The following is a 15,625-nucleotide window of genomic DNA, read 5'->3' as shown; positions in this document are numbered from 1 at the left end:
TGAAGAGGAACGTGGCAATTGGTCAGAGTCAAGACTGTTAAAGCAAATTTTAATTCAGTGCTAAAACACTGTAATAACATCCGTCTTTCTTTCTTTCTTGTAGCCGCCATTTAAATTCCTTGACCTTGTCACGTCACACACAGTTACTGGAAGTACTGGAAATCTCACAGGTATGAAAGACGATGAAGAGTTTGTCTTACTTCACGAGTTTTTGCTTCGTATTGTGAACTGACAACGTAGACATAATCGAGTCGGTAATCCGTGACTTAACATGTTTGAACGTTGTGGTAAAATACTTTCAATGTAATAATATTTATATGTATTGCATTAAAATGCTAGACACATGTCTGAAAAGTAGGCTAAAAAATAATCATAATCACCTTGTTGATTGTTCGGTAAACGTGTGACTGTAGTCAAATATTTTCTTTGAACAGCGTAATTTTGTACAATTTGTGCCACTTAACAAATTAAAGCGAACAACAAAATGTTTAATAACAGTTTTAAAATGTGTAGCTGTGGAAGCGCAAGTACACTCGTGGATCTTTTTATAACTAGCGACCTCAGCAAGATTATTAAACCTGGTGTCTTTGATCCTGGCATGTAAGACCACTGCCTTGTCTATAGATGCAGTTTTTAAACTTTGCCAATTGGAAAACCCACATTCCACCAATAATCATTACTTCAAAGAGCTACAAGAACGTAGACGTCAAAGCAGTAAGTCTAGATCTAGAGAATGCTCCCTGGACTTGAATTAGTGCGCTTGATGACTCTGTATACAGAGACATTATTAACGACCATATACCAGCGAAAAGGGTGAAAATTAGATCTAACTCACCGCCTTGAATCACATCCGGCTTACGCAAGCTTATGAACAGACCCCAGAAACTCTTGAGACAAGCTAATTAAAGCAACAAACGATAAGAAATTGTGGAGCGAGTACAGAAGAGTACTGAAGAAACGAAGTAACACTATAGCTGACGCTGGCAGAGGCCTGTCTCATGCTGGAGAAATGAATTTAATAAAACCAAGAGTAGTAAGGACTTTTGGAGAATAGCAAAAAAAGGTGACTAGTCGAGAAAGAAAATGCAACACAATTCGACCGATTAAAGACATCCTTGGCAATACAGTACTGGACGACGGTGTGAAGGCCGAGCTCATGATTGCCAGGGGTAATAATCTATGTGATCCTCTCAAGCCCTATTTGGCTGAGAAATAAGGTCCTAAACTACGTGGACCGCAGCTGCTGCTTAGGCATAACAACTGACTCTAAGTTGTCCTGGAAACCCCAAATCGATTCCGTATGTAAAAGCTTTAGCAGGAAAGTGAAACATTTAAACGGCTGAGACTTTAGAGAGTCCGGAAGGATATCGACTTTACTTGTAAAGTCCCTAGCGCCACCTACTGCATGACCGTTTTGGGTACGGGCTCCCCCGCCCTACCACAAGACCTCAAACGGATCCACACAAGGGCAGCTGGAATCATTCATTACTTGCCAGATAACCTGACTGGTACGAACATTCTTCGGAAGCTTTTTCCTATTTATTTAATCTTATTTATTTACACGGCTATTGCGTTTACATTGTTTTGCATGCATCTTTTTTGTTGGTAGACCGTTCTATTTTATGTAACCCTTTCACTTCATACGTAGAAATTTGAATTTTGATTGTAAATATTATTTTTTTACGACGCAGGTCCATCCACATCAGCCTCTGGCTGCCTTAAGGCTTAAGGAAGGGGGGGGGGGGGAGGGGGGAGGGGTTGCATGGATAGTTCTATGAAGTAACTTTTTCATGAATATCTGAGATTACTTCAATCAGAAGGCGCATGCGGAACTAGACCCAGTCCCCTGCCGTGCGTTTCAGTGAAAAACAGGTAAAAGCTCCCAGGAAACGAAAGGAAGAGGCAGTTTTTTCACCGGATGGGGACCGTCCCTTCATTTGTCATAAACTGTAGCATGGGTTTTCTATTTGGACAAAAAAGTGGAACTGATATTTTGAAAAGTGTATGAAAGGAGGGCAGACGAAATAGTTTCTCTTAACACCCATGCTACAGATTTGTGACAGAATGTTCTCATACTGTTACGTTAAAAATTTGTGAAAAATATTGTTAACTCGCTGAGGTTTTAGACCTTTTCTGTTTTGATCACGTGATTTACCAAATATGGTTGTGAGTCGAACCATACAAAGGAATGTTAAATAGAACTCGCTTGGCTGAAAAGGATTACTGTATAGTTGAAGGAATTCGAGAAATGACTATTTGAAGGGGTCCATAGCAACGGTTTGATAGTTGAGAGACACCCCCCTTAACTTTAACCGGCGAAAACACATCAATTATGTATGTGCATATGTATTTTCAATTAGCAGGCATTAACTTGATCCTTTCTACTTTGTTTTTCCTTTGTTTGCAGCTTATGGATTCCTGTGTACGCAATGGCTACTACGAAGAGGCACTAGAGCTTTCATCGCACGTGCAACGATTGGAAAAGAAGCTTTCTAACATCCCCATCATTCAGAACATTGTCGACGTCGTAAAGTCTTCGACTCAACTGATGCTGTCACAATTGTTACAACAGCTCCGCTCTGCGATTCAGCTGCCGGCTTGTCTGCGTGTGATTGGATATCTTAGGCGACTGGATATGTTTTCTGAATCAGAGCTTAGGATAAAGGTACACCAAGGTTGTGTTCTATTGGGATCAAAAACCGTTTCCGGTTGGTTTGGTTGATCAACTTTTTCAACTGACATCAAACTACGTTATTATAAGAAATTAACGCTCGTGTTAATTAAGGTATTAAAAATTAACGCGACTTAAATTAACGCGAGGCAAGTATCTCATGAATATACACACCAACCATAACTCTAAAAAAATGACCATTCTAAATCAGTTCTAGAACTCAACATTGCTATAGCAATAAGATAAACGAAAGTTTGGGCACTTAGACTTAATCTGTAAAATGAGTGTTTAACTTAGGGGACTCGTGGTGGGTATATCCATGAGATCTTTCCTTAACGCGAAGTGAAGGAAAAAATTCTTTCTAATAGACCACTTTCATAAATGGCGACCGATTTGATATTCTATTGTATTTATGTTAATTGGACCCACTGGCCTCATTTTGGTTAACATATTCTTTTGAATTTTGCGCATTGCAGCGAGGCTAGAAAGGCTTATCAGCATTAAAACAAAAGAACATTTTATCGGGCCGCCATCATGAAAAAAGGTCTATAAAGGAGATTAACGCGAAAGCGGGGCTAACATTTGAAATTGAAGGATTTTAACGCGACCACAACAAGAAACGGAACTTGTAGAGACAACATGAAAAAATATATTGTAACACACGGTAAACAAGTGAACAAAATCTAAAACCCAAACGAATCTCCCTATTTCGAGCGTTCTTCTCAGCGCCAACGATACCGGTGGATCTCCACCCTGATAAACAATGCCAAAAATATCCAACTGTTCACAACTGAACACAAATGTTCGTGAAAATGTTGTCCCTAAACGCATGGAGTTAATTTTCAATGAAGGCGATTGAAGAGATCTCCGCTCGTTCAAGGAGGCCTTGAAATACCTATAAGCGTGGTTGTCCATTGGAGTGATGCAGGGAGTCTGGCAGGTTTGAAAGAGAGAACATGGGAAATCTCATATTCCATCGAGAAAGATTAAGTTGACTACTCAAAATCCATCTTAGCCGAAATCCAAAAAGCAGATGTGTATGCTTCTGACAGTGACAATGACGAAGAAGCAGAAATTTTGTAAACGATTTACCGTTTAAACTGTGAGAAAGCAGTGCGCAAAATAAAAAGCAACTCTTTTCGATTAGTCAAAAATGTTTGGAGTGTTGGGACAAAAATGATGTTTGGGACAAAAGTCATGGAAATTAACGTCGCGGAGATTACAGTTCCACTTAATCAGTGGCGCGGAAATCAACGTTCACAAAAATTAAAGCGACTTAAATTAACGCGAATTTCCCGGATTGGCGTTAATTTCATGAAGCCTTAATTTCCTGTAATAGGGTAGGTTGAAACGGCCGAAAAGGCACGGGCGGCGATCCCTGTCGTTTACGCGGGCTCCAGCCATGTTGTTTTCCCTTAATTGTCAGCGCAGAGAAGTCTGGTAATGAATGTTCCCTGGAGTTACCGCGTTTCAACCGAAAATGGTTAGAAAAGTGTTCTATTGGGAAAACTCAACCTCTTCAAGTGCCTATTACCGCAACACATTGTGTGCTTTATTTATTCTCATCCCCAATACATTGTGTAATTTGTAGAACCTTTTGAATGAAATTTCACTGTTATGTTAGCTTTGAAAGACGGGAAAAGCGGTCATACTTTGATCAATAACCGAGCAATGGAGGGGAATGGGTCTTGATCCTGGGTTGACGTCACAAACTGCTTTGCATTGAGGGAGTGTTTTGAAAACAGCGATGCAAATTAATTATCTTGTGACGTCAACCTGGTATCGAACCCATTCTCCTTCATTGTTCGGTTATTAGGGAGCTTACGAAACGACGAAACGAAGACGACGACGGCTACGAGGACTTCACTTAAAAATACGAGTTCGCGTTATTCATATCACTACGAAACTATTTCATGTCGTTTCGCCTTAAAAATGTGTAGTAACTGTTGAGGAATTAAACTGGTATGAGTGGGTTGGAAGCGTACAGAGAAAAGTGAAAATTCATCGTCATGTGCTAACGTCCTCCACAGAACCTTGAATTTGTCGTCGTCATTTAGGAGATGACGGCAAAGAAATGAACCAAAATGTAAAACGCACGTGCAGAGCGTGCAGGGCCATTGTTTTTGCTCACTAAACCTATTGTTTTGTACCGTCGTCGTTGCCGTCGGCGTCGTCGTTTCGTAAGCTCCCTATTAATCAGAGTATGACGACTTTTCCCATCTTTCAAAGCCGATAAAAAAGTGAAACTTCATTTAAAAGGTTCTAAAAGCAACACGATGTATTTGGTATGACTGTGAAGAATAAATTAAGTGCAAATGTGATTTGAGGAGAAAGGCACTTTCAACCTGAACCGGTTGCGGTTGAAACAGTTGATCCCAATTGAACGCGACCTAAATTCGAACATACTTTATTGACCACTCCCATGGGGACCTCTCAGGGACAATGAAACCTATCACTGCTAACACAGAAGAACAATGACTTGGATTGATCGCGAAATTATCACAATATCGGGAAATGCAATTTTAGAAAACGTTCTCGTTGCCGTCTTCGTTGTCCTTACTTAAGTTCACTAATGGGGAGCTTAAGCCAAAACGACGGCCACGTCTACCGCGACGGTGACGTTAGCTAAAAATAGTATTTCCCGCCAGCGTAATAATTTTTCGATTATTCCAAATCGCTCTGAATGCAAAGTGTGCATCAATATTCTGAAAATTTATCGTCGGCTCTTTCGCGTCCACCACATAACCTGAAATTTGGGGTCATGTCGTACCTCACTAAACGGGCTTCAGGATTGGCCAAAAAAACATTGGAACAAACAAAGGTAACAATGGTTTAGCTCAGAAAACAATAGGAAGTACGACACCATACTGCCAATGAAATATAGTGTTCAACAAGAGGTACGACCCTATCTTAAATTTGGTCATCTCACGTCGTTTCCAAGGCGAGAACGGCAAAGAAATGTATCAAAATGAGTAACGCACGTGCGGAGCGTGCCAAGAAAGCTCCTTAAATCTCATAGCATGCTGTCAACTGGGACCATACCCTGTCATACACTGTTTACTTCAAAACTCTTTGTATAAAAAAGAAAAAAAAACACTAAACTAGTATATTAAGTGACAAGATAAAGTTTGCCGGGTTGTTGAACCTCCCCGTTGCAGTTGGGGAATGTGTGCCTAATCTCAGGGTTTTTTTTTTTTTTGCGCACACAGTTCCTTCAAGCCCGTGATGCCTGGCTGCAGAGCGTTCTTGCTTCGATTCCATCAGACGACCCCTATTATCACGTCACCAAGACTATCGAGACCAGCCGTGTGCACCTCTTTGACATTGTCACTCAATATAGGGCAATATTCTCCGATGATGATCCAATATTGTCCATGGAAAACGAAGACAGTCCAATGTATGGAAATCTGTTCCACTGTTGGATTGTGCAGAAGGTACGTCTTTGATGTTATTTGTAATACCTCTGCAGTGAACAAAATAGATTTCCAGTAACATACATACATATTTAATTCACCTAGATCCCCTAGCAGACGTTTCTCTTCTTTTTTGCGTTCACTGGGCTGAGGATTACGGGAAAAGAAACTTACTGTGACCCAATCCCCAACCGCCGTCCACAACCTTGGACGGCACTCTTCAAACCCCATGCCCATGCCCCATGACATCTTTGCTGATTGTGACTTGAGCCCACGGCTTTACAGTAATTCCGCTGTTGTTAAGTGAGCTCACACATTGTCAAGTATCACGTGACGATTCGGTCGCTAAGTAACCGCCGCGCGTGCGGAACACAGTGAATTTCGACCCATGGCAGAGGTCTCTTTTCCAGTACTCTTCAGCTCAACGAACACAAAAACAAAATAGACCTCTACTAGCAGGGAACCTAGGGCCTTTTATTCTAAGGTCAATGAAACAAAATCAACGAAGCAACAGAACTGAAGAACAGAAACAACTATCAAGAATCCCAACTGGCCGGAGGAAAAGCAGTTGGCTATTGACAAGTGCAGCCGAAAAGTTGAACCAGGGACTACCAGGATCAAATTCAACGAGTGATCACTGAGAACGGGTCTTGAACGCGGGATCTCCCGTTTTCAATGTAAGTGGCCTAAAACAATTGGCCATACTGCATAAAGGTGCACAGAAGGGCTCGTCTCGTTTGTTGATCACATAGTACAAAGTTTGATGCAGTTTTAACGCCAAAAAAACAAACAGACAAACGAGCAAAACGGTTGGAATAGCCGTAACAATGCTCCTTAAAAAACGTCGTTAGCGTCAAAAAGTGTTGTTAAACCAGTGAAGGGAGGCGAGCAATCGACTGAAATTTTTTCGCCAGTATTTTCACACCTTTATGGCTTAAATTGCTACTATGATAAATTATCGCTTCCTTCTTCTCTTCAGATTTGAAAACTGTGTTTGTTAACACCTGACTGGCAAAAAATTGAGGTTCGATTTTTATCCAAAGTTTGGGTTTCACGGTCGGCCATTACTCCGGTTCAAAACTGACCGTCTGGACCTCAGAGAGTTGAATCTTGGAAAAAAAGTAGTGACGTAATTTACTCACTAACGCAAAATTTCAGCGTGTAAATGCAGCTTACTATAGACCGAATGCATAAATGGCGGCCAAAAAATATTCTTTTGTTTATGTGCTAATTAGCCTCACTAGCCTCGTTTGCATGGACAAAATACAAAAGAAAGGTTGCTTGAGAGCGAGGCTAGTGAGTCTCATTAGCACATAAGCAAAAGAATACATTTTTGACCGCCATTTATGCATTTGGTCAATATATATACAAAACACGAGTTTAAAAGTCTTGAAGCGCGCACGAAACTGTGCGGCATATTAATTGAACCGCGTACACACGCATTGCATTCCTAAACTATTGAGTCTTTAAGAGAGCGGCTCTCTCAAGATTTTAATTTAGTAATGGCAGACCATAAAATAGGAAAGGTACAGTTTAAATAAACAGGGATCTTTTTAAATCAAGGTTTAAAACTTGGGTTACTTAGTGTTTAGTGAATACGGTTTTGAAATCCAAAGAAAAAGAAGATTTGATTTTTTGGTCACAGTAGCACTATAACACAAAGGTCCTGTTGTCGTTTTGTCTCCAGGTTCAGCAGTTTTTAAAGACCTTAGAATATGACTTGCAGCGTGGTGTCGGTAGTCGCCTGGACTCCCTGCTGGGTCAGTGTATGTATTTCGGATTGTCATTCAGCCGCGTTGGAGCCGACTTTAGAGGCTTGCTTCCTCCTCTTTTCCATAATGCCGCAATGCAAGCATTCAGAACAGCGGTGGGTGACGCAGTCAACAGGTACGTCGTATGTCCTTGTCGCGACGTGAATTGCTCGCATGCAGAAGTTGGGAAATTCGTCTTTTTTTGCTGACAGACTCAAAACCTCATACCAAAAGAGAAATAGAATAGCAGAGTCTGTGTCTTAAAATCACAAGAAGAGAAAGAATGATGACTGGTTAAGAGTGGACTACGAAAACTTAGAGATGTGTTCTTCGATAGTCGGTGATACTAGTGCTTTTTCATTTTCTTGCTCCATGTTAATTTCAAGAATGGTCGCGATGCAAAAATTAACTTCACGTTTCTGTCTCTCGACGGGACACTTTCGTTAGGCCGCGGAAGAAATTTTAACACAGCATAGCACTAAGAATGCACTTCAACGACACACTAGTTTCAGCGTCAAATTACATATACCAGTGGGCTTTTGGGGGTGTGCAATTTAGGTGAAATTGTTTCATTCGCTCAAACGTTTGAACTAGGGTATCTGTAACAACTAAAACAAATATTTAATAGCAGCATTTCCAAAAGAAATTTATACTTTGCAAAGACCAAGAAATGTTTTACGATCTGCCCAAATTGTATTGATAGCTGTGATTAAATTTATTTGCACGAGCGATAACAAAATGCACCATTTTACTCTATTTTCAGAAGTTCGAGGGCGCAAAAATGGCGTTTTTCGAACTTCCCTCGATGATTTCAGAAAAAAATTAAGCGCTTCGAGATCTTTGGATTCTATTTTCTGAAAAAAACTCACTATTCTTGGGTTTCACTCACGTGATCAACAGCCATGTGATCAACAGCCATGTTTTTCGCACCGGACTCGCGAGGTCACGGGTTCAAACCCCGTTGAAGTCCTGAATTTTTCAGGCTTCTCTACGCAATTGTAAAAATTGCGTTCATAACTGCGAAGATCATAGCTTCACTTGAAAACAAAAGAAGACGTTAGCATAATAATAGCTTTCAATTCCCGGAGGATTGGATCGGGACACCAACATGGCCGCCATTTCATTGTTTGGGGACACCATCATGGCGGCCGTGACGTCATGTGAAATCCAAGAATAGGTGTTATTTAGGAAAAATATGAAGAAATTCGAAATTTCACGTGTGACCACTGATTCTCTATTTTTACAGAAATTGGTTCATGTTGTTATTATTATTATTATTATTAGCATTATTGTTGTTGTTGTTATTGTTATTATTATTGTTATTGTTATTGTCATGGATCACTATGTCAGTCTGCCGGCCTATTTATGCCATGTCAAGGTGAACATAGTGGTCGACTGACTTCTTTGGTCATTTAGGCGTAGGCCAGCATCACGTGCAGATGAAATACAACAGGCTTGCATTGCGTGCGCATGGTAGCTGCAATTTCAACTGTCAGTGATACCTTTGTAGGGAATAAAACTGGAAAAAGTCAGTTAAGGACGGCGCCTACTATTGTTATCACGCATACGTTCTGCGCATCTCGAGATACTCGGATTTCCTATGGTATAGTAATCTTGGTATCCAAAGAGAAAATTGGGGTAACCATGCATTTTTGAGAGATAATTAAGCTTCAATTTGTGAAAGAGCGCCATACATTGCTTTCAAATTGTATTTTAAAGCTTTTTACAAGTATTATTCATCAATTATCTTTGAAAAATGCGTGGTTACCCCCAATTTTCTTTTTGGATTTTAATAACACTTGTTAAGATGTAGATTTTCTGCATAATCATACACCGAGGCCAGATTACCTTTGCATTAGTAGGCACCGTCCTTAAGATGGAGCTTTTGTTTGTCGCAAACACTTCACTAAGCCCTTTACCAAATTTGCAAAATTTATTTTTATCACTTTGCTTGACGAGCGGAAATTTCTTCCTTGTGTATTATTTCATTCGGTTTTGTTTTATGTTGAATAGATTTAATGAAGCAATGAGGTCTTATTCACCCAATCCCGCTCCGTCCACCGTTACAACTACGGTCCTGTCTGCGATTTCAACAAAGGTATGATGTTTTAGTTCGCAACCCAAGTTACTTATGTCTCGCGGCCTCTATAAAGGCGACATGAAAATTTGCTTTTATGAAACGAGTTGATGAACTAAAGGTAATTTAATTCACCGTAAGAAACTTAGATTCGCGAGTTGGCGTTTCGAGCCTCTTACTTACGGATCGAGTGTTTTCCCTTTGATTCGCGCGCCATAAATCAACGGGAAAAAACAAAGATCCGTAACTTACAGTACGAACCGAGAAAACGAAGTGAGTAAGATATTTAGTATATCTCTATGGTAATCAGCCGCGCAGGAAAGGAAAGTAGTTGCACACAAGCGGAAGGTTCAACTGCCACAAAGATTGCCGCGTCAAAATCCGAAAGAACGAAAAATCTTCTTAAAATCTGATGTCCATATTTGGGCAAAAATTGGTTTCCTAAAATCCCCAGTTGTGTTCCAAGGAAAAGAGTTGCAAGTTACACGCTTGAACGTCATGTGCTTCTGGTTAAACGAAGAAGGACATGGACTCATCAGGTCGTTTGTCAAAGTCAGTCGTCACCCGGGTATTGGTCGATGCTATGCGACTTCGCATTTTAGCCACCATATTGGAACACCTATCCATGTATCTGGAGCACTTCTCCTCGATCTCATGCGAATCTAAATGAAGACGAGTAGCTCTGGGAATGAGTGCATGCGTAATGGGGAGCTCGTATTCCATGTGTTCTTCGTTTTTGTGCTTGACTGGCCCGTTGCATTGCTCGGCTGATTTCGCTCTGGCGATTTTGATGCAGAATTCCTAATTGTTGCTGTGTGGTCAAACGCACTTAACTTATTAATTAGGTCTAGTTCATTTATTTAATGCCTTTTTTTGTTGTTTGCAGCCCGAAAGTACGGAAGCAAATATCCATCCTCCAGTTTCGTTGCTAGAGCATCCTCCCTTGACAAGCTTCACCAACGGCGTGTTGACAGCATTCAATGACTTAAGACACTGCGCTCCATGGTCTCTTGTATCATCAGTTGCCGAGGAACTCCAATCTGCATTCAGTTCAATTATTCAAACCACGTTAACCTTTCACAGGTAAATGGGCTGCTTTGTAATCACAGGTGGTTAGTATATACCTCTTACTAACCTCGTTTTCTTTTTCCGTTGATTTCGGTCTTGATCCACAAATGAAAGGAAAAAAAAACGAGGCTAGTCAGGTAGGCATTGTATATCTAAGGTATCACAATTAATTGGCGCGCATTAAAACCTGAAAAACAAATAAAGCCTATTGGCTTTTCGAAATAGTTGCTTGTAAGATGCAAACACTTTCACATGCTTACATGCACATGAACATGAATGAAAAATTTGCTCATAGTTCGCACGGGCCTGGAATACTCCTTGAAAAACTGCTAGGTCCTTGAAAACTCCTTGAAAATGATTTTGTCCTTGAAAACTCCTTGAATTTGTAGGTGCAGTGCCTGAATTTCACGAAAAAGTCCTTGAATACTGAAAACTACAGCAAAATAACTTCATTTTGACATCAAAAGATTGACAAATAACAAATAGGCAAGGCTTTTTTTTATTAGGACAATTCAGTGTTCGTTATGCATGCTATCTAAGTAACCGCGCCTTTAATGGGCTCCTTAATTGTATTGTGTAGCCCCGCTCTTAGCAAACAAAACTATGAGGGAATTCGCTCGCTCAGTGGTAGAGCATCCGTACAAGTAATCGGAAGGTCGTAGGTTTGACGCGTGCCAAGGAGCACTTGGATTTCTTCCGAGTATTCCTGAGTCATCACCATCGACAATAGTACATATCTTCATATCTCTCAGAGAGTACACGCGCTATGATTGGCTTAATTAGCGGGCCGTATTTTATACTACATTCGCGCGCCCGCGGCCCGCGGCTGAATTTAAAATTTCGATAAAACCTTCTCTAGCAAGTTGTTCATGTCGTTCCTGTTACATAAGCTTGTAAAACTGTTTGAATCTTGCAAGGAACTATTTCAAACAGTCGAAAAGAACGTTTTTCGGATTTTGAGACGGCAATCTTTGTGGCCGTTGAACCTTCCGCTTGAGGTTAAACTAGTTTCCTTTCCCGCGCTGCTGATTACTACAGAGATATAATAAATTTAACAAATGGAAAGTGGTTCAGCGTTGTCTGTACTGTTATCGACAATGATATTCGTCATCACAGTGGTCAAAATGTTGTGGACTCACGAGGCGCAATCAAGTGAGTCCGCAACAAATTTTGACCACTGTGATGACGAATATCGTTGTCGATAAGAGTACAGACAACGCTGAACCACTTTCGATTTGTTTTTTACCAAAATATTCAACGCCAAAGTCAGAGCGTGACCAAAATCGTGACTCAAAGAAAGAGCAAGTGTTGTCTATAACTTTCTCGTAATATGATTGGTTTATTCCCAAAATGGGCGTTCCTGATTGGCTATTACATTGTGTGACAAAATGACACGAGCATGACGCGTACAGCGTTGTCTAGAGTCTCATCGACAACGGCAAATTAACCAATCAGATTGTGAGATTACAAGCAATTGTGGCAAAAACCTTACTAACCTCGTTTTCTCGGTTCGTACTCTAAAATTACGATAAATCCACGGGAAAAAACCCCGGCGGTCCGTAATTGTACAGTACGGAGCTCGAACTCGGTTGGTAAGAGGTATTCATTCAAATACTGGTTTTAACAGATACGATCTCGTTCTCTTCACGAGCTCTATTCCTCTTTTATTACAGAGCAGAAGCGGCGGTTCTTAATGAAGCAGAAAGGGCTACGTTTGCTAATTTCTGTGGCGCACTTGGTAGAGAGCTTATTCCTTATATGAATCGTTGCTTGGAAGCGATATTTCCGACTGCTGCGTTAAACAACTTGCGGGGAAGTAGTTCTGGAATCGCATCGTTGAGACTCGACATTAAAAGCTTGCAAACACTTTTGGAACCCCTTATGTCGAAGGATACCTCTCAGGAAGAGGAGAAGCCTCGTCATGGAAAAGAGGCCGAACCGCGCTTTTCTGTGGCACCGCTGGCCACAAAGCCTCTGAAGGAAAGCGACGCGGCCAGCGGGCAAGAAAAAGACCGGGAAAATTCCGAATCGCAGCTGACTGTGGCACCGTTTTTCACAATGCCCCTGAACGATAACGATGTTGATGACAGGGAAGAAAAAGTGTTGGGAAAATCGTTGTTGGGAGAGCAGGTCTCCGCAGAACAAGAATCTCGGCTACACGGTGAAGACGTGCTCTCGGGGACAGAAATGCAAGAATTGGATTTGACGTAACTATAAAAAATGACAACTGGAGTACTGAAGTGGCGCTGTTTACTCACAGATTTAACGAAATTTAGCATGCATGCGCTACGTTGTGTAGGGACACACTTAACACGAGGGCTCGCGTGGATTCCTCGTATCATCCACGCTGTAATTTGCACAATCCCATAATGCCATACGTTTTGGGGGTTCTTTACATGAAAACAATACAAGTCAATTACTCTTGGGACGGTATCATGCTTCAGTGATCTGGATATCCATTGTTTTATTGTAAATACCCCCCCCCCCCCCCTCCAACATGAACTGTATTATGGGATTTGTGCAAGTAGTGTACACCCCTTCTTGATTATAGTAAGAGAAAGCGCGCTTAGTCTCGACAAACAAAATCTACTCGTCAGATTAGTGAAAGAATGTCACCTTACGTCTTAGGCCAGGTATTTAAACAATGAAATATTTGCAATGTAGAAAAATAACAATTTTAAAGTTTACCGACTTTTTAATTGTAAATAAGGGTAAGTCGTCATCGGCCAATGGTCGGGAAGATTTCCTAGGTATTTCCGTTGCAAAAGAACAGACGTGCCATGCGGAACGTGAGTCGTGTCTTTGAACTTTAGTGGTCTTAAAAATTAAAACAAGTAAAAGGGAAAGTAACTGTAGAAATGTACGGGGGAGGGGGGGGGGGGGTACGAGTACGGTGGCCCACGAGTGCACTCCGAATTCCAAACTACACTCCGAATTCCAAAAACTCACTCCGAATGCCAAAACTACACTCCGAATTCCACAAACTCTCTCCGAATTCCAAAAACTCACTCCGAATTCCAAAACTACACTCCGAATTCCACAAACTCACTCCGAATTCCAAAAACTCACTCTGAATTCCAAAACTACACTCCGAACTCCAAAACTACACTCCGAATTCCAAAAACTCACTGCGAATTCTAAAAGCCCACTGCGAATTCTGAAACCGAATAAAGTCGCAAGGGACTGGATCGAGCTATCTGGAAATGCCTCTTGGGTAGTTGTACTCCCGCCATCTTGTTCGGACAAGGCAGCATGTTTTGCTCAAACTGTGGATATAAATGTGAAGACACTGGCAGGTTTTGCTCGAATTGTGGGCATAATATCGCCACAAATTCGGGAAAAGGTGTGGAGGTCTCATTTTTTCAGTTCTTTTGTAGGGATAACTCGTGAGATCAGCAAATTTTGGATAACAACACAGATCCTATCCTTCATCATCATTTATTGAGTTTTATATGCGGGCTTTTTGCTGTAGTACAAGCGGCAACAAAATTCTAGCTGAAATTTTGCTGAAACTGTAGACATTTATAAAGTTAACTTGATTTAGTTTTGTTTCGTTGTTATTTATTTGTTTGCAACGATAAACAGAACTACAGTTTGTGAGGTCACAAGTAAATCCTGGTCCCTCAACATCATCAGCCTCAGGTAAGGGACTGATCGCTTATTACATCGCAGAGAGAAGCGGTGTTGTTATCGTAGGGCGTAAGATTTTTAAAACATCTCGCAAAGATAGGAGATATATTTGAAATAGCAACTACAGAATACCCACCTGTTAATTGCATGTTATATTTCAATAACTAGTGACTAAATTTAAGTTGCTTTTGCAGTACTGTATTTATTTAATACTTTTATAGCCATGCAAATGTAAGGTGTTGTTGATGTTGTTGCTGCATCTCAGACTCTACAATTTGTTGTCAAAAAAAGCTTAATGAAATAAAAGATTTAAGTTGCAGGGTATTCTGCAGTTCAGGGGCAGACAGAGTAATTTTGAATACATCTCTATGCTAATTTGTGTATCGGATGTATGAAAGTTGCCTGATGAGTGTGGGTTTTTTTTACCACATGAAACAAACCTGTAGCAGTGAAGCGATGATTCACTTTTGAACCCCTAAACAATTTTTCTTCATTCAACAGTCTCGTTCTATGAAAAGACAAGAGTGATACCTTACCTGGTTAGTAGCCACATACAGTTTTTCTTGTTGTTTTCTGTTAAAACGCAATATTTAATTTTCCCCACAGTGGCGCACTTCAGTTCCGACAATCCTGGCCCCAGTACAAGTGCGCAAGGTACATTGATGAAGGAATACATGTACATTGGTTAAATATTCGCAGTCCTAGCATGTATCCAAAATATATTTACTGCCCACCCCCCGCTCTATGTTCTCTTATCGAAGGCTTTTAATCTAAGACTCCCTTGGTGAAAAAGTGTTTTCACAGTCACATACAAGATCAGCCCCATTTCACAAAGTTTCAATATGCAATGTGTTTGTTATTCTGTCCTTCAAGAGGAGCAAATGAGATAGTGTTCCTGAAAGTTCTCTTTTTCTGTTTGTAAACTTGTCATTGCTTATTTGCCCCAAGAAGCTTAAAAATTGTAAGCATAAAATGCATTGTTCAATGTTTGAGCTATGGATATGAAACTTATTTG

At 40.7% G+C, this 15,625-nt stretch overlaps 1 protein-coding gene across 1 annotated transcript in view; it reads left to right on the top strand.

Moving 5' to 3' along the window:
* The window catches only part of LOC138028632 (conserved oligomeric Golgi complex subunit 8-like), a 24,819-nt gene extending 10,916 nt beyond the window's left edge, over positions 1–13,903 (top strand). Inside the window, exons 5-11 of the mRNA XM_068876230.1 lie at positions 104–170; positions 2,408–2,665; positions 5,881–6,105; positions 7,772–7,971; positions 9,849–9,933; positions 10,799–10,995; positions 12,654–13,903. Coding sequence (XP_068732331.1) covers positions 104–170; positions 2,408–2,665; positions 5,881–6,105; positions 7,772–7,971; positions 9,849–9,933; positions 10,799–10,995; positions 12,654–13,191 — 1,570 coding nt within the window. The 3' untranslated portion in view covers positions 13,192–13,903. The remainder of the gene's footprint in view (positions 1–103; positions 171–2,407; positions 2,666–5,880; positions 6,106–7,771; positions 7,972–9,848; positions 9,934–10,798; positions 10,996–12,653) is intronic.
* The last annotated feature ends 1,722 nt before the right edge of the window (positions 13,904–15,625 follow it).

Source organism: Montipora capricornis, chromosome 13 (genome assembly GCF_036669925.1).
Source record: "Montipora capricornis isolate CH-2021 chromosome 13, ASM3666992v2, whole genome shotgun sequence".
Classification (NCBI taxonomy): Eukaryota; Metazoa; Cnidaria; class Anthozoa; order Scleractinia; family Acroporidae; genus Montipora; species Montipora capricornis.
The sequence above is the reverse complement of the archived record's forward strand: the minus strand, read 5'-3'. Positions and strand labels throughout refer to the sequence as shown.